At 39.6% G+C, this 20,009-nt stretch overlaps 1 protein-coding gene across 3 annotated transcripts in view; it reads right to left on the bottom strand.

Annotated features, from left to right (window-relative positions):
* The window catches only part of EPN2 (epsin 2), a 45,852-nt gene that overhangs the window by 14,188 nt on the left and 11,655 nt on the right, over window positions 1-20,009 (bottom strand). For all 3 annotated transcript variants that reach the window (XM_009286468.2, XM_009286467.2, XM_009286466.2), the window contains exons 2-3: window positions 10,883-11,656; window positions 490-602 (exon numbers count right to left, since the gene is read on the bottom strand). In XM_009286468.2, the coding sequence (XP_009284743.1) occupies window positions 490-602; window positions 10,883-11,477 (708 nt within the window). In that variant the 5' untranslated portion in view covers window positions 11,478-11,656. The remainder of the gene's footprint in view (window positions 1-489; window positions 603-10,882; window positions 11,657-20,009) is intronic.

The raw sequence follows: 20,009 nt of genomic DNA, 5'->3' as shown, positions 1-20,009 counted from the left end.
TTAGGAGCCAAGTTATTTTAAACCAGGTTCTTTATAAATTCTAGTACTTTGTGTCAGGTCACCCTTCTGTTCCAGACAATCTCACCGAATCAGCAGATCATTCAAAATTTCATTGTAATCAGAATTCACTGACATTTCTTATGCTGGCCCCATTAATGAAGCTTTTCAGGACTAGTCATGTTTTCAGTTCTTCCTAACTGAAAACATCTTCAAGTAATGTGATGATTAACATCCTCCCACACAAAGTCTTCTTGCAAAGTGACTGTCATCTTCCACTAGTCTCAACAGCTCGGAGGCTGCAGTTACTTTAAAAAGAGATTTAAAAAAAAAAAATTAAAAAAAAAGAGCAACGTCTTCCAAAATGGCCTTTCTCTCCCCCTTTCCACCTGGAGCAAAGCCAAGCTGCCATTAAAAAAAAAATAAACCAACAGGATTGTAGTCTCTACTATGAAAGCATGGACATTTTGGAAAACCTACACGGGAACTGACCTGCTCCGCCACTTCCCGGCTCATTGCCAGCGCGAGCTGTAGTTGGAGCTCCTCTTCTCCACTTGTCTGAGGCCGGGCCTGCTCGAGCTCCGAGGAAACTCGAGGGGATGTAGCTGTTGGAGACAAAACCCAGCAAGTTTAACACCAAACAACACAAAGATATAACAGGTTTGTTTATTCCTCTGACAAGACCACCCCACTTTCACACAGCCGTCCTCAAAGGTCCCCAGCACAGCGACAGGCCCCCCGAGTGCCAGGGGCCACCGAGTCGCCGACCACCATCAGCTCCCTGAACGGTCAGAGATAACCTCAGCCTTGGCACAAGCTTTAACAAGCCAGAACAATTAAGCAGGGAGAACTTTGCACAGCAGTTCAATTGCTTTAAAAGGAAAAGGTTCCTGGAAAACAAAGGCTTTTTGTGTTAGTGGGGTTGTAATATCAAGAAGTATCACCAACGAATGCTGAATACCCTGTCCCAGCATACCAGAGCTTCGGGGGGCAGAACACTAACTATAGAATTAATCATTCAAGAAAATGTTTGTTGATATTTCTTACATCTTACAATGTCAGTAAGAATTTGCTCAGAGTTGGGCAATACCAGGGTAAAATTAGATACCACCCACTTTTCTGTAAAATAATACGGTCTTAATGGGACAGATAAAGAACGATTCTTAACTGCTAGGCAAGCTCAGAGACCAACAAGCCAGCTATTCATACTCAAAATTTACAAAAATACTGTATCATTCTCTGTTTCAAAAAAGAAGTTTGGTAAATATGTTGGGGGGTGGTTTGTTTTTTGTTGTTGGTTGGTCTTTCTTTGGATGAAGACCTCTAATTAGCTAAGTAGCAGCTGGTAATCTCCCTCCCTCCTCCCCAAATAACAGTCAAGCTTGACAGCTAAAATGCACAATTTCTCAATACACAAATATTCTTTTACTGATGTTTTCACTACAGTAGCATGCAGACATTCCCATCCAAATGGAACAACACTAATAGGTTTATCACTATACAGTAATTAAAAAATTTTTGTCCTCTCTTTCAGGTAATTCTCTAGCATCCACATCATTTATACAGAAATTTTATCTTACTTTGGCAAGGAAGTTTGTATTTAGTGGTTGGAATGATAATTAGTTCGGCAAAATATATATTGACATTTAATAAAAAGGAACGATATTTTTAAACTATGATGTCAAGCTCAAAGAAGTCACGTTTCTTCTTAATAGATCAGCTAGGCATGTAAAAATTAGATTGCCAAATTGTAATTTTTAAAAAACCCCCACTGTTTCAGTCGCTACTTGAATCCTCCAAGTATTTCCCAGTCTTGTCTCCCCCTAACTTTTAGGCCAAAATGACATTATAAAATAAAAAGCGGTACCTTCTCTCTCATCCAGCAGGCCAGAAGGAAGGTGACTCTCCATAAACGAGGAATGACCTTTCCTTTCCACCATACACCCAATGTGCCATCCCATTCCACTCTGTTTCTAAAGGGACAAATCAATTTACCACCCAGAGCGATTCCTTCCACATTGTGCTGATCCTGAAGCTTTCAAGCCAATCAGACAACCTCCTTATTTCACATGAAGATGTTACTCATACCTCAATTCTATTACTTTTTCAAACTTTCTCATATAAAGTATCTAAATTTAGCCTGCTTCATGAGTACTTTTTGCTCCAACAGTCACAGACAGGCTCTCCAATATATTATAGACTATTACAGACTTAAAGTAGGAATAAACAGGGCATCAGATAACAGGATGGCGGACAGCATGGAAAATAGAACCTTAAAATGTTTGTAAAATGTGAGTATTCTTAAATATGAAAATAAAGAGAATTAAAAAGAAAACAGGGTAAAACTCAACACGAGGTTACCAAAAGGTAGCCCATGTCAGAAAAACTGAGATCCTTCTCTGATTTGTCCGTCAAAAGGAAAAGCAGCGAAGTTAATCTATGTGGACTCAGCAAAGCATTTTATGATGCTAAATAGGATGTTACTATTAAACAGAGGGTAGCGTAAGAACTGAAATAGGTAAAGAACCAGTTGAAGAAGAGATTACGTCATACTGCCTACCACCAAGGAAGTTTACTAACAGTTTCTCAAGAACTGGCTTTAAGACCGAGCTTAAGAAAAATTATGTAATAAACAAATGCAGGAGGTTATGGGAAAATGCAAAGATAATGCTAAGAATTGTCAAACTAGAGGGAGAAACAGGAATATTAAAAAAACCAGATGACTGAGAAGGGAAATGGGATGATACAGAGAAAGAAAAATCGTTTCTTTGATGACCACCTTCTGCTAATTGGGGGCATCAACTGCAAGTGACAGAGATATAGAGAACTTTCTTCAGCACTAAAACACCCGGTAACTCCCAGCCCCTAACCTAATACAGCTATTACTAACATTAGCACTACTGCATCAAAGCATTAGTCAGAATTCATCTAACATACCAAATGCAATTCTAGTCATTCAAATCCCAGACAGACAATTTCAAAACAGAATGGATGTGGAAACGCTTCCCTTCTGAGTACAGAGAATATTTTATGTGTTCATCTTTGCAAAAAGAAGATTGAGCAGCTCATGGTTGCTAAATACATCAGGCTTGCAAATACTATGGAGTGAGAAAAGCTATTTAAGATAAAGGGGCAAGAACTAATGGTATAAATTGACCGTTAATAAATTTGAGATACAAATAGAAAGAAGTGGCTTTTCCAGCAGGAATTATAGAAGGAAAGAGTCATAACTGGTTTACAAACAGAGCTGGATAAGCATACAATGGGACACCAACATAGTCACCTGAGAACAGATGGCAACTGGACTATGATCAGGCAGGTACCTTCTGGTCTTCTGTTTCTTTAACTGCAATTGTGGGGAAGAATGTGAGTTCCTGCACTTTTTGCGTAGGAGTTTTTCCATCTCTGTTGACATAACTACATTCCATAACAACTCAGAAGCTGATGGTAGAATGGCTTTAAGATGATGTGAAATGGGTTAACTCCGTTGATTTTCCTCCCATTCCCACATGAAGGACTACCTACTGAAAAGTGCTCACCAGTTTCAGCTTTTAACAGCGCACAGCATTTTTGCACTAAAAAGCTGCAAGAAGCAGGGATTGCGTCCCACTCCAAGCGTCTCACTCGCCCTCCCATGGTGGGTGCTCGCCTCCCAGCCGCGCACGGGAACGGCAGGCTTGCTTTGGCAGAGAGCTACATTACCTCACAGCTCCCAACAGAGCCCAGCATTCAGCGGCTCCAGGATCTGAACACAGATAATAAGGGGTCTCACAGATATAGCTTATTTCTTTTCACTTTTAGGCTTTTCAGCAGTTTATTCTACTTGGTTTTATTAACTCTAAAAGGCACTTTAGAGCTCCTTTTACAAAAAAAGGAAAAAATTGTCAATTTGAAATTCTTCCTTGGGCCTCACATTAAAAAACATTGATAAAAATGTTGCTATTTTACATTTAAACTTCTGCAGTGGTTATAAAACCATCTACAATAAATAGTTGCCAGCATATTTTTTGAAAAAGGATTAAGGGAAATTCAAAACACTGTTCTTGGTAGTAATCCGACATGTTTTATCCAGCAACTTCACTCCTACATTCCCGCAGCACTATAACTGCTCTTCTATATTGCCCTCATCCTGCATTAACGTTTTAGTTGCAAGGATCTAGCATAAAGGTTATTGCCTTAGTAACAGTATCGCTGCCACACAAAGAATCTCTTATCCCACAGCACATGACAGTTAACTCAGATGTTTATGTAAGATGGGACTCAATAGATCAATTCTGACCTGCTAAGCCCTGCTTTGTTGCTGCTTTGAGAATTTGGAGATCCCAGCACCCCTAGGCCGCCCAGGAGCAACTGTGCAGGTATCTGCTTCTGCAGGGAGACATGCCACCGGGCCGTCTTCTCAACAAGACTCTAGCTGCAGTGCAAGGAAATAATTTCCAACCTCAGTTAATCACTAAAGCAGGATCCTGCTCCACCTTCTGTCTCTAGTACAGGCTATGACATCCTTCATACGTTATCTATAATTTACTGTGTTTTGGCTATATGAAAAGCCCTCTGTAGACGTCTATACGTTTGGTTAAGTTAGTGAGTTAAAGTGTATAAACAGCACACAGCTAGAAAGCAGAGTCGTTGCCCATGTTAACAATAAAAATCAGTCCCAGCATAAAAAAAAAAATCAGACTGGGTATTTTCATTCAGGAGCACATGCTTGTTTTTTTGGATTAGTTTGGGGTTTTTTTTTAAATGTCACCCTAGACCAAGTGATGGCACAGAGTGGCATGCAAAATAAGCCCCAGCTTTATAATTTGCAGGTGGCATTCTTAAGAGCAGAATTCAGTTTTTAGTCACATTTGTTCAGAAAGAAAAGCTGCTTCCTCACTCAATCAGTACGCCTACAAAGGTAGACAAAAGCAAGGCTGACTTGAAAAATTAGAATAATATCAAGGTAAGAACTTAGAAACTGATAGCAATTCACTTGGGAACCAAGCGGAGATCCTATTTGTTAGTCTTCAAATGAAAGACTATTCAAATAAAGATGGGATACTTTCAAAAAGCCAATCTAACCTCTCAAATTATGAAAGGGCATGCGCAAACTGCTTAATCTAGAAGGAATTGTGTAATCCACCTTTCCATTGGGAATTAAAGAGATCTTTCAAATACAAGAAGAGAATTAATAGCACCTATTACTGCGACAAGGTAGAGCTGATCAGCCTTACTGCGTGATTTCTAATTGCACTGAAGCAGACAGAGCACTTTTGAAATTCATTTAATAGTGAACAAATCCTTAAGGCTTGTTTTGGTTAAAGAGCATTTTTTCTCTCAGGTGATCCCTACGCTCATCTTAATAGACAGATAATTTATTGCAACTACAGAAGCCTGGTTACACCAACGGCATCTCCCACCTTTACTTAGAGCACCAGAAAAATATAAGTATGATGAGCGGATTAAATCAAGCTGTCAAGTGACATCTGACATAACACAGGAGTCTACCGAATTCCTTCAACACCTCAAACTACAGAAATTACCCACACAGCTCATCCAGATTCACTGCTGTACAATATGCCATATATTCCCTGACTAAGATGGAAGGCCAGAGATGTATTCCAACCTGCAAAGACGCAGAACAGATTATTAAAAAAAAAAAAAAAAAAACCCCACACCAAACTTTAAAAACAGGAGCATTCTGAATTTCCTATAGTGTCAAACCCGAATTAGTAATTCCTCTGAATCGTTTTCTACTGCAAGCAAAAGGAAAGACAAAGCTGAAATAGGTGAATGAACACAAACTTGCTGACAGTTCACAAAACTTTTTAAATAATGAGCCAACTTAATGTGAATAGTCACTGGAAGTATTAAAACTCATTATTTCAGCTAAAGAAAATTGCTCCCAAAATCTTTACAGGTAAAGTTAACAGACTTCGCATTTCACAAGATCCATAAAAGCCCTTTTCAGTCCATCTTTCACCAATCTTTTATCAAATAGGTTGTATGTATAATGAATCAGATTTCTCAGCCAAGCGGCCTACCTCCGGGCGAAGTGCTCCTCTAAAATCAGGTCACACTGTGCACGTTGCGTTGTTCCCTACTCTGCCGCGTTTGTGTAAATGAAATCGGGACATTAAAACACGCACCAGTCTTGCTCTGCCAACATTTCTAAGTGCAACCAAAACCTAAGGCAGCAGATGGCCAAAGGAAAGGACATGTGTACAACCCAAAACAACACAGGTAGGTCCTGGTTTAGGCGTAATAGGATTGGACCTCTTTAAAAAGCGGGGCTTCAGTAAACTTAGTTTTAAAACACGAAGGCAGTACAGGGAGAGGACCAGCATTTTCCAGGGATCCTTCGAAGCTGAAACGAATTCAAACACACTATCTTCCGGGGGCAGGGGTGCCAAGGAATTGGCTTTGTCAGTCACTTCCCTCCAGGTAGAGTATTTTTCCATCATCATTTTTCCGACTCCCGTAACCGCCCCAGCCACAAGGAGCTTGCTTCCTGAGCAGCCACAGCTCAACTGTGACAATCCGGATAGGTCCGCTAAAGACAACACAACTAACCTGCTCCCAAGACGGCTGAGAAAAAACAAGGTAATCCGAGTCCCTACACTCCTGCCCCGTCTCCTAAGAGCTTCTGCAGGCCCGAGGTGCTCGAGCACAGCGTTTTGCAGGTACTCTAAACTGTCTGCCACACAGCAGTGACTGTGGGTTACGCTTCTGCCATGATGACAACTCCAGTGTAGCAACAGAGCAGTATTTCCATGTAAGCCCCTGCTGAAAGAACACTTTAAAAAGATAGTTACTAGATGAAGGACTTTATCAAGACCAGTAAACTCTAACAAATACACTCCCAGGCTTGGAACAGCATCACAGTTCAGACTTAAGAGGTCTACATTAAGAACACCCTACTTTTCCCCATGCAGCCATAAATCCAGAATCCTATTTAAGTGGTCATTGGCAGCTGTAGATGAAACAAGGCTAGGAACAAGAGGCTGAAGTTTTCAAAACTGGGTGACTAACGTCTAGCATAAAGACAATATTTAGACACGAAGCCAGATTAGGGGTGGGGAAATATTGCTCCAAAAGATTTCAAATACTGACCTCATATTCCTTCCTCTCCCCAGTAGGTTTAATTTCAGCACCACACAAGAACATTCCCTTAACGCGAAATAAAACCCGGTATCAGATTTCATGCAACTCCATACAATTGACACGTTTTCCAAAATAAATGAAAACTTTTATGTATGTTGCCATGGAATATTTAATAGCTCCTAATCTGAACATTAATTGCCCCTAGCTTAAAGTTAGAAGATAGCCAATTGTCCCCAGTATGTCAGAAATTGTTGACAAGATGGAGGTTGGGAGGAGCTCTATTTTTGCTTTTAGCTTTACAGTATCTCTCTCGGCTTCCATTTACAGATTACGAGACTAGATGGCAAAAACATACTTCTACAAAAGTTTGCATCAACAGTCAGTAATATTCACATGCCATAATGTACTCTCTAGAATTATACAAGCTTTACAGCACAGAGATCTTCAGGACCAACAGAGTCATTAAGGCAAAGCTTTGGGGGAAAGGATTTTATTAAAAACTATCATGCTTCACCATTTCACTTTCCACAGTTTCTAAAGGACTGTTAGAGATGAGATGAAAATATCTGCAAGGAAACAGGGAAAATGTCCTTAGTCACCAGTGTGTCTTGCCTGCAGCAGTGAGGGACAATGATCAGTCAAGAGATCCTTTTCCATCTCAAATTCTCTCACACTATACAGGCTATCAATACTGCTTTTATTTTTTCATAAAGGATAAATTTGGGACACAAAGACCTGCAACTCTACAAGAAAAACCTTTCTGGCTCAACATCAAATACAAAAAGCAATTCTTATACGCACTCTCAGATACAAGCCTACGCATATGCTTAAGAAGCTAGAGAAGAGCAGTAGTTTGAGCACTGCAGTGTTTACAGTCAATGCTGTACAGTGCAGCTAATTCAACATTCTGAAGAAACTGAACAAAAAAGGGTCCACTGACTTTCCAATACTGCACTTTTAGTAACTGACAGAAGGGGGAAGAGATCCCTCACGCACAGCCCCGACACATTATCCACTGGAAGTTACTTGTTCCCCTAGTGATCTGTCCTGGAGAAACTATTACGCTCTTTCAGCCAGCTCAGGCTTCTTTTCTTCTGCAAGAAAGTATTAAAAAAATGACGAGATTTTATAGCAAACACAATCTTATCAAGTAAGGGGAATGCGTTCAGCTAAGAATTCTCAAAATCTGCAATCCCCACCCATTGCGTCTAGCAGGGAACAAAAGTACAATGTGCTAATACCAAAACACTGAGAGATGAAACATTTCATTTAGCTATGTTGGTAAAAAGGCTGTTACACTCTCCCAAACTTTATTTATATTTCAATGTTAATAAGACATGCGAAATATTTAGCAAAGAAGGTAGATGTACATTTTTAATAGGCAAATCTCATACTATAGATTGCAAATCTAAATGCCTCTGATCTCCTCTTCAAAGGCTCAGAGGAATGAAAGGCGATTCTACCAGAATATACAGTACAGCAACCGCATCTTAAAACTGTTATAAGGAGAGTATTTCCCAGGAGCTGAACATAACTTAATTCCTTTTACATATTTTACTGAACCCCTATTTTCAGAACAAAAGAAGGGTATTATTATAGAATAAAAGAAAACACAATGGATGCAATCTCTTTCACTTTAAATAATGAAAAGCATCTTTTCTATTAAATTTAGAAGGCACAAGAATAACCCTACGTTTATGTAACAGATTAAATGTCTGGATTTTGATGAAACTCCTTCCTCATTTCCTAGGATAAAGAACAAAGCTCTACACAAAGTTTTCCATTATCGGAAGCACTTAGGCACAGCTGTTTTCTAAGGTGCTGGTTTGCTTTGCTATACTCAATTAAACCATACAAGAAACATATTAAAACTTCAAAAGATACAGATCATAAAAAACTAACAACCGTCCATATTTTTGCTGATAAAGATTAAGTCCAGGAGAGTCCACAACAGAGCAGGACCCTAAAGGAAAAAAAGCGGCCTGAGATTTCTAAAGCTTCTTAGGTACATGCTTATGGGGGAGGAGAAAAAAAGATTAAGAAATCATTACCTCAAAAGCAATCCTGCAAATAGAGATACACAGCTAAGTCATACGCGGGCAAATGAGAGTATCCAGTAAATCAACTTTGTACTGAAAGAATAACCAAACTTGCTTCCTGACATCTAGTCCCCCATCAAAATTCTTCAAGTATCTAAGGAACAACAATTCAGAAACACACCCTGCATTGCTCAATCCTTGCTGTGAGGAATAGTTTGAAGCCTCTGGTAGCATTTAACATGACAAACAATAGTTACATGCACTAATTAAAGTTAAGAGCTGGTGAAGAAATAACCCTGTGGAACAAACCAAAGGTGTGCTCAGCATACCTTAGTGACCATTATTTCAGTTCATCAGCATAAGTTAAAAACAACAACATTTTAAGCTATCTCCAAAATTAAGAATTTTTGTTGTAGTCGACAGAGATCGACAGACCTCAAGAGAAAAAAATGTTATTGTTGTGATAACAATATACATGTTCTTCTTTAAAAATTCACACTGAATCCATGCTCAAGTATGGTTATTACAGAAAAACTAAGATGTTTGTTATTCCACTGCTAATTAAGAGACAAGATAAAAAGCCTCATACCTGGAAACCTTCATGCACTTTTTTTGAACCCTGCATCCTAAAACTATTTCCTTCTGAAAAAAATAATTTTTCCTGCTCTTCTCCATAGCTTTAAATGGACGGAGATTTTCTTCATCCTAGCTTGATTTGTCCTGCTACCTCCTACTGCCTTCCACAGAAAATGTCTGTACATGTCAGGGGTACTGACACCATTCACGTATTTATTACTTGAGAAGTGCTTTGGGACGCAGGACATGACAAGCTTAAGATTCTTAAAACTGGTGCTCAATCGATTCACCACACTGGCTCAGTTACAGTCCTCCACACACTATAAGCATTCATTTAAAGAAAAGATTTTCCTTCAGAATTAGACCACAACCACTGACATTCCAGCCAAAGCAGCTTTCATCAGATCATTACTTATATTAAGAAGGATTTAGTGCCAAATCAGGCCTCTTCCTAACATGACAGGGAGTTCCCCCAAGCAGTGGATAAAGAACCCATTCTTCCCACATCATCGTATTTTTTTTAAAGAATGAAATATAGTATTTAGTACTGATACTTGCATACCAAATGCTGATAGTATAAATATTTAAACACTGACATATTCAAAGAGTTACTCCTCTAAGAACTGCTGAGCAAGCAGTAAAGGAAATTAAATACCAATATTCTTCCTAAAATAAAATACCAGCAACAAAAAGAAAATATCTAGCAAAATGATCCAGGAAATACTCTGTGTTTCTTATTTTTTCTTGAATTATACTTAACAAAAAAACCTCAACACAACAAATTTTCAAGCACTCTTTTTAAAACTAGAAACAAATAAAATCCATTAACATTCTCCCTACTGAGGTTGGGGGCCTATCACATCAAACATTGGAACATGTTCACAAAAGCAGCTTGACAATGCTACCTTTACGAACTGACAGTAAACAACTGCTTTTTAAATTGATTTACATCAACACACACACCCTCTCTCAAAAACAAACGTTTAACCAGTCATTTGAAGAGACATTAGTGTCACGGAGCAGACCTACAAAGACTCAGCCACTGCAAAAAGCCCCTTGCAGTCAGCATACTAATCCTCCTAGCAGGCACCACTTACTCTCGTGTCTAACAGCAAATCAGAATACAAAATCTCTCAGAAGAAAAGGAAGAGCAACTTCTTTTCTGTGTGTTTGCTTGTACTTACAGCCATGGTAAGATGCTGGGGATCCTCCAGACTTTCCATATTCTTGCTCTGAGTAGCTGGTGGATAGGTTTGGCTGACTGGAGCCTCGGCCGAAGGTGATCTGATTGCTACCCACTCCGGTGGCCACCTGAGCCATGCGTTCTTTGGTCTTCAGGGCTTGGGCCCTCTCTGTCTTGAGTCGCTCGTCATCCTTCAGAAGAGACACTAGCTGCTTGGATTTCTCCCTCACATTGATGCCCTGGTCTTTACCATCTCGATCAATATACTGAAAATCTTTCAACGTCTGGATAGCAAAAATATTCTCTTTACACTGCTGTGCCACTCTCTCGGAACCAGTTTTAATCAGGTAATCTAACAGAGTAAGGGCCTTGTATACGTGTCGCCAGTTCTTGCCATGGTCATTCAGTCGTTTCCAGATCATGCTCATAATTTCAGAAAAGGCCACAACATTGTAAGTCAGATCTGCTATTTCAGTCATTAATGAACTGGAGGGACCCCAGGGGTCATTAGAGGTCGCTTCCCGAACTTTTATTTCGGCCTCTGAATAATTGTTCACAATGTTCTTCATCTGCCGCCTAATAGACGAAGTCGTCATTTTTATTTCCCTTTTTAACAAGACAGATTCCAGAACACAAACAAAAAAGGGCTATATTTGCTCTTCTATGAACGTTTCGGAACTGTGAAGGCTCCGTATCAGTGGCTTATTTGTAACACGTTCCACTACAATCATTTCCTCTCTTCAAGAGAATGACATGAGAAAACGAAAATCATGACCTAAGTAAGGAAAGAAAACAAAGCGCGTTAGTTGTGTCTTTAATTATTCCTCCATGGAAAGCAATCTACATACACTTTTGAGAAATTTTGCTAGAGCTAACTGATGAATTTTCTCTCTGAATTTCTTCAGGACATCTGATTTTGAAAACAACTTGCTCTTCTCACAAGTAATATTAAATATTGAAGATTAAAAACCTGAACTGCTGAACAAGACAAAAGCAAGATGATATCCATGCTGATGGAAATGCAAAATTTTAAAAGCGAAACAGAAACAAGTTCCAAGAAATGACTTATGGATTTAGTTCCCAACAAGGTAAAACCTACCTAGAATTTTTAATCACAGAAATTACAATGCTAGCTTGCAGAGCTGAGATGAAACTACATTAGAAATTCCGTGCTTAGCAGCCATTAGCTTCCCTCAAACAGTTGACAACTGCAGTCTGCTACCATTGCTGTAGGAATCCGCGTACTGAGAGGATAGCAAACTTCCTAAAAATTAACCAAGTTTTTTCTGAAACCTCAGGTAAGTTTAAAGCACGCTCAATTTCAGGACAGAGATCTTGAACAGTCCTCTGCATTCAGTTGAGGCCTAGGGAAGAGAAATGAGCACCAGAACAACACACTCCAACTCAAGGTGACCTTTAATGCTAAGCACATTAGAAGGGAATTTTTTTCTTCCCAAATGCATTTACTTTGTACAGTTGACAACACTCATCAGATCTACAGTTTCTGCTCCATGTGTCTTTCACACAGCACAGAAGAATTTTTAATTATATGAAAATGGAATTGTAAAACCAAAATGACTGGCAAGAAAACCCAAGGACAAGCTCTGGAGCTGGAATGCTGTTTCAGTTATTTATTTCAGGTCACTGTTTCAAGTAAACAGAGGCCTATTAAGCTTTAGAATACATTACCTGAGTAAACTGGCAGATTTTGCTATTACATTAACACAGTTAGAATAGTCTTTGATATTCACCAGTTGCACGAACACTAAGCATTGATTCTGTAACGGAACTTGCCACATTAATAGAGCTTGCACATTCGAGATGTCCTCTAATAACATTTCTCCAAACCCTCTGAAGGAGCAACATATCATTTGCAAAAGACAGGGGAGAGAAGTAAAGCACAGATTTCGAGCCTAAAATTGTTATCATTCTTGATGTCCTCTAATAACATTTCTCCAAACCCTCTGAAGAAGCAACATTATCATTTGCAAAAGACAGGGGAGAGGAGTAAAGCACGGATTTCGAGCCTAAAATTGTTACCATTCTCAAATTACTATTGTGCCATTTAGAATGAAAGCAGAATTAAGCGTCAACTTGGACAACACGCAGGTCTATAATGACTTTCTCAGCATAAAGGCATATACCCTTCCTAGAAAACCATTCTGGGCAAGTTAAACTACCACAGAACAGGTCCAATGAGTTACTGTATTTTATCTTGTTCCACTGAAGTTAGTTTTTTTTTATTCTGCCAACAATTATTATGACATCATGGAAAATTAACTTTAAATGAGAGCAACACTAAACTTCAGGTAAACTGCATCATCCTGGTGTTCTCCCCCAATATGTAAAACCAGCTGTAGAAGAATGTCGGTCTGTTGTCAGATGGCTAGTAGCAACAGGAATAAAAAGGGGCATCTTCTCCTGGGGCATTTCCAGGTTTGTGAATTATAAACCCAGCATGTGAAATGGATCCTATACACACATTCCCAGGTGCTCACGACTGCTGCTTCACTCCAGAAGTTAACGTTGTCTGAATCTGCTGGTTCACCTGCCCTTGTGATCACTCTCTAAGGTGAGGCACCAATAAATAAAATAAAAAAAACCCAACACCCCACCCCCCCCCCCCCCATCTTATTTAACCTAACCCATTTCTTTTTGTCAGTAATAGATTAAGGCAAGTTCACAGACAAAGCTGAAACAAGGAGGTGGCAGCATCTGGTAGAAAGATGGTCACAAAGAACTAAGAACAGACTGCAAGCAATAACCTCTTAAGCTGGTAAAACTGGAGCCAGCAGAGGATACAAGTGCCAGCCTAATCATGAACACAACTATACTGATGATATGGATCCCAGATCAGAAAAATGCAAACCCCCCCATAAGGGCTGAGCTTATCACCCAACCAGAAAAGCAGTAAATAACACAAAAAATCAAAAACGAGAACTACGAAACCTCCTAAACTAGTTAGATAAAAAGTCCACCAAGCCCAACATCCTCAGACACAAATCCTCATGTCAAGAGTATCAGAAAAGAATATATATATTCCCTTGCCTTATATTACCAGCAGCTTAGGCATCTTAGATGCAACCTGTGGTGGAGGCTCTACCAGCCAGCAATGGGCACACACACTCTACCAACCCCTTTTCTGAAGCCACTTGTATTTCCCGTTTCACCCTCACCAAGTACGCAACAGTGGTGCAGTGACCACGCTACACAAACAAGTACTTCAGCTTACTTGGACATTTATTCCCCAAGCTGTAGACAGGGGGCATGCTTTTTAAGAAAGAACAAGTCACCTTCAGCTTCTTTATGTCACTCATGATTTTACAGAAATTGGCCACCTCCTTCTGAACTGAGGATCTCGTGAAATTCAATCCCTCTATTTAGAAGCTGCTCCATTATCTCCGATCATCCCTGATGTCTTTCCATCCATCTATTACACTTCCATTTCTTGAGATATATGCAGTACCAAGCACTCTACATTTCAGATTTGGCAGTAACAGAAGTTTATATCACAACACAGTCATTTACTGCTTAGGATTTCCCATTCTTTACTACTTTCTTTCTAAAAAGTCTACTTGCCTTTTGGTAGTTGTGCCTCTACTCGTGCACATGAAACCAGGGTCATTTCTTCTCCCTATGCAAATGCATTGAGGCTATTTCATCTGCCATTTTATCACTCAGCAGATCTCAATCTTTCTCCCTTCCTTTCAATTAAAGGTTCGTTTCAAATTTCACAAATTTGGTTCAATTTGGCCACCTTATTATTTAGAAATGAACTAGACAAGGCAATATTTGCAAGAGCACTGATCTCTGGCAGGACACTTCACTGGGAATAACCCTTCACTGTGAGAACCAACCATTTGCTCCTAACCCCATTTCCCATCTTTTAACCCGCTGTAAATCTATGAAAAACATTCTTGTCTTATGAGAGTTTTGCTTCTTTAAAGGCCAGGGATGAAAGGCCTTACCAAAATATTTTTAAAATTCAAGTACGCTATACAAGCAAATGCCTCACCTATGTGTACCTCCCCAAGCAAAGAAAAAAAGAGAAGTTTGTTTTGTTACTTGTTACAACTTCACAAGCTTTTGAAAAAATCATTTTAATACCACACATGCTATTTGGAAAGGTAAATCTTACAGTACGTGGGAACACCTACTAGTCCTAAGTAACACCAGCTTTGGCCAGTGAAATCAATACCTGAAGAATTAATCATAATCACAACATAAGCAGGCACACGGACAATCAGTGTGCAATTTCGCATGCCATCCCAAGCTAATTGTAAGTCAGCAGCAAACCCAGTAGCCTCCCAACCCTCCAACCGCTTCCCCTTTCTCTCTCTTGCATCAAATCCAGCAATTACACAGCAGCACAGTACAACTAACCAACTTAAAGTCTCGTAGAAAATTAGCTTTTTAGCACTGGTTTGTTTTCTGTTGAATCAGTGAGCTGATCAGGCTGCACAGCGACACGGTCACAAGCTTTACTGCAAGGCAGACTGTGAGAAGAGTAAAAATGATCCAACCCTGGCCTCACTTTTGAAGGAGCTGATTAAACATAATATAAAGCTGTCAAGCTCCAAAAAACAGGACCAGAAAGTGAAGAGCCTTCATTACTGCCCAACTAGATCACACGCACTAGGAACCGTGCGCCTGGTTTCAGAGAAGAAACCAAACGAACAAAGGCAGGACCCAAGGCCCTGCTGTGCTCTCCATACAGGCTGTAGCTAAACGGAGGAAAAATATTCCTGGTTTTGCCGTAAAGCGCGGGCAAGAAGCAGAATAAAAATTATAGTGTCACTGACCACAGAAGTGGTTTGGAGAGAATCCCGTATTTGGGAAAAGCTTAGATTTATGTTTAGGATTTATTAGTTGAATTACCAACAAAGCTACACCCCAAAAGCAAGTGAGCTTGGAGTACGTACGTGTGCAGGAGGCCACATTTATGGCAGCCCTACTCCCCAAACTGGAAGCTTTGCCAGGGTGAAGGTTCTGAAGAAGGTTACTAGCAGAGAGTAAATCTGGAGTCGTGCTTTGGAAAAATAAACATAGAGCAAACATTTCAAGAAGAGAACACACTGGATTAAGCGAAATGAGCATTTTTCCACTCTTCCAGAAAATTAAAGATTTCACTTGTTATTCCGTAGTAGATTTGAAAACCATCAACCCATTAATGCCGGCATGATTCTTTACCCTCATACCTTTGATTCATGAAAACAAAGGCATTTAATGAGAATCACATTAACGTCTATTTTTTTCCTTTTCTTGATGGAAAGGCATGTTTTCTAATCCTATTCTACTTTTAACCCACTGAAGACAAATTATTCTAACTTCATTTTACTCTATTAAAAACGCAAAGGATGAATGGGGTGGAGAGATGATGGATTTTTTTATTCCCCCCCCCGACCTAGTTGTACCAACATTCAAGATAACTATTTTGGCAGTAGCAGTAACCCTCACTGAGAACTCTGTATGCCTTTCAGTATCTGCTTTACAAACTCTCTGCTTCTACACCACACAAAGGAAGCATTTTACTTGATTATTACAGGTCGCGGAACACCGTAACAGCCTATCTTACGGTTAAAGAGATCAAAAAGCCAAATATCCCTACTGCATAAAAGCAAGAAACCATTTCTAATGCATGCTCAAATACTCACATAGAAAGCTTAGATTTTTTTTCCAGAGGCCTCAGTGAATTAACTTCTCACAACAAACCACAAGGAAGTACAATGCACTTGCAACTTCAGCAAAAATCTGGGTTTTCATTTTTAACAGCACAGTTGCAAAGAAAGCAGAAAGTAACACTAGTTGATTAAAGCTGCTATTCCTTGCTAACAGCAGGAAAAAAGGCGATCAGCTTGAACAGATTTCTTTAAAAGGTTAAGCAGAGAGGGGAAGAGGGAGTTGTTAGTCTTGTTCAGTTTAGGTCAGCCTTCCTCATTTTCTCTCCCCTGGTCCCTACAAGCCATTTTCTCTGCTTTATACGTAGCTTGTCAACTTTAAATAGATAGAAAAGGAAACATACAATTCTGTAGACAAGAATGCAAAGCTTACCTGTGCTATCAAGGGTAACCTGGAGGGGAATACCCCGTTTCCTTTTTCCTGTTCCAATAGTTTCATTACACAAATAACCCTGATGAATTCTCATGGTGCTTTTTTAGATATAGTGTGCAGACAGAAAGGAATTCTTGACTGAACTTCTCAACAGCTCTCTCACAAGAGATTAAATTCAGTAAATGAAAGCTACCTGAGGAAACCATCTTTAATTTGCTAAGACTAACACAGAAATGAGGCCAAGCCACAAAGTCCTCAACAAACTTAGTTCAAAGAAAGAGCCATACAAAAATCCACCTATATACAGGCTTTCAGCAGAATCCATTCAGATCTCTGGAATGTAAAACTCAAACCAGGGTTTGTCTGCACTGATAAAATGCCCTTCATATCAAGCCTGAAGGTAAATATATACATAGCGCAGCTAAGTATGGACCGGAAATATATTAAAAATCTTTAATATCAAGTGGGCAATAAAAAGTGTGAAAATTAACATTAAGCATAAGAAGTTTGCCAGAAATTTGCATAAAATTTTAATTAACAGTATGACAGACACATGTAAGTTAGATTAGACATTTACTGTAAGTAACATGCATAAAAAGTGAATTTTTGAAAACAGTTTTTAATTCAGCCATTCCATGATTTTGAGGCAGTCTCTAGAGACATCTTCATCTACATAAAGATATCCCCCCTTTCATGAAATATATGGAAAGCTAACTACAAGTTTTCACCCAAAAATTCACACTGCAATTACACAAAGAGATTTTTCTGGTCATCACTAGAAAATACACTCGAACAGCTCAAGCAGGTTCCCTTATTCAGTTCACAGGACAGTCCTCAACAGCTACGCTGGCAACCGAGAGACCGAAACGCTGCAATACTGGGGGCACAGGTGGGCTATCTCAAGCCAGCCGTGCTACTGAACAGCTCTGTATTATGAAAGCACATCCTCAGTATCAAGGGATCCGAACAGTACCATCCGGGGTATTTGCACCCCACTATAATTTCAAAGGAATGTAAATGAACTACAAAGCCTTAAAGAGCCACCAAGAGCCTCTCCTACCCAAGACGTGCTGAAGCAGCTGCTATGAGAAGTTCCAATGTGTCATAAAGCCAAAGCATGCGCCTTACCTCTAAGGCGCGAACACAAACAAATAGCTAATCTATCTAAAGAAGTTCCAATGTGTCATAAAGCCAAAGCGTGTGCCTTACCTCTAAGGTGCGAACACACACAAATAGCTAGAGATCTGCTCTCCTTGCTATCACGATGGAATGATAGAGGCAGGTGATCCTCGGGGACCTGTATTCCAGGATAAATTGGAGAACACAGGGCCTGGAGAGTGCTTCTTGCCAGTCTGCAAAGGATCAGGCTAAGAGGAAAGCATTGCCAGATGCCGACTAAGGAAGAAGTTCCCCCAGACAGACAGACACTGACACCACACCTGTGCAGAGCAAAAAGCACACACTCAAACACAACCCCAATCCTAACAGTAAGTCAACTTCTATTTGCGGCAAAGAAAAAGGATTCCCATTGCCTGACACTGTAAACTCACATCCTACTTTTCTTGTGATAGCTCATCATGTGTACGAATCCAAACCCCCTGTGCTTTTAGAAAGTCTAATTTTCCACAAACAGGAACCAGAAATCTTTGACAGAAAAATTGAGCACAAGCCTTTATTTAAAATTCAGGAGCATAATAATCCAGAAAAAATGATAGCAAAAACATTTTTCTTATACTGGATCCCACACTGCTAGAGAAATTTTCAAACTTAATTCTCTTTCACATTTTTTTTTTCCCTATTCATAAATAATTCTTACAGAACAAATGGATGACCAGAGCACATCATTACACTGCCTACGGTATAATATCCTACTGTAATACAAACATTGTTCCCGAAACCAAACAGGAAGAGGGGCAACTGTACATTGTGGTCACTTGGAGAAGAGTACTAAGAGAAGCGAAGCAGCTTGGCACTATACATAAAAGCCAACAAGTAGCACACTTATTAGCTCTCTCTTGCTATTGTACAGCAGAGAAAACAGCAATTCATGGGAATAAAACAGTAAAATGAAGACACTGAAATTACCATCAATGCCCTTCCTCAACCTTCAAAATTATTTAGGAAATGAGTTACAAATACAGATTGGCAAATGGTTTGAAGAACAGGGTTAACTCCAGCAGAAAGGTTTCATTTCCATTTTTCACAGCTTAAATGCTTGTCTTCTTCAGTGTAATTTCTGAGAAGAGGAAATGGTTCAAAATTAAAAGTTTTGGAAGCTTTCCACTCCCTTTTACAAATGAGAGAACAAGGTCAGCTTTCACAGACAGCAGGTGGCCAAATTATTTCTTTATTTAAAGAGTTAATGCTGAAAGATAATTCTCCTTCAAATTTATGCATATTCATGAATCCCAAGGTTAGTTTCTACACTGATTTTACAGTCATGCCTCAGACTCACAGAGAGAGAAAAACTAACTCCAGCTTGTATGGCCATTTAGCTGTAAAATAGATTTACAGACACAAATTAAACTAAGTTTTCTCTATAACACCTTTTCTTACTACGTGTCTACTTAAATTACCAGGGCAGTATTTGAGCTCAATGGAGAGCTTATCTCATTACTCACAGAGTCTACAGAAAGGGGGGACAAGGAGCAGAAATCTAACTTTCATCTCGCAGCTGAGAACACGGCAGCACTACCTGGCCACTTTACTTCGGACCCGCCAAGCCAGAGTTGCTGGTGCTTTGACATTCGCAGTTACATTTGACTCACAGCCCGCAACGCAGCTGGAATTATTGACAGCGTGGGAAGCAGCTGCAAATATGCTCTGAAGTGCTGCAAAAGGGGACAGCCTCTGTAAAAGCCATGCAGATCACCACAAACAATCCAAATCTGACCTACACTGGAGATCTAATTTTAGGATTACAAGCTTTGACAACATCTCTTTAAAAGTAACACATTCCTCCTTCTATGGCTGGGTCAAGTGTCATCGACAGTGCTACCTGCATTTTACGCAGCAGATCTCAGTTTATTTTTCACTAGTAATATGGCAAGTACCGGGTATGTAATGAATAACAGCAT

Source organism: Aptenodytes forsteri, unplaced genomic scaffold, assembly GCF_000699145.1.
Source record: "Aptenodytes forsteri isolate BGI_AS27 unplaced genomic scaffold, ASM69914v1 Scaffold55, whole genome shotgun sequence".
In the NCBI taxonomy this organism is placed as follows: Eukaryota; Metazoa; Chordata; class Aves; order Sphenisciformes; family Spheniscidae; genus Aptenodytes; species Aptenodytes forsteri.
This window is presented reverse-complemented; position numbering and strand designations above follow the sequence as displayed.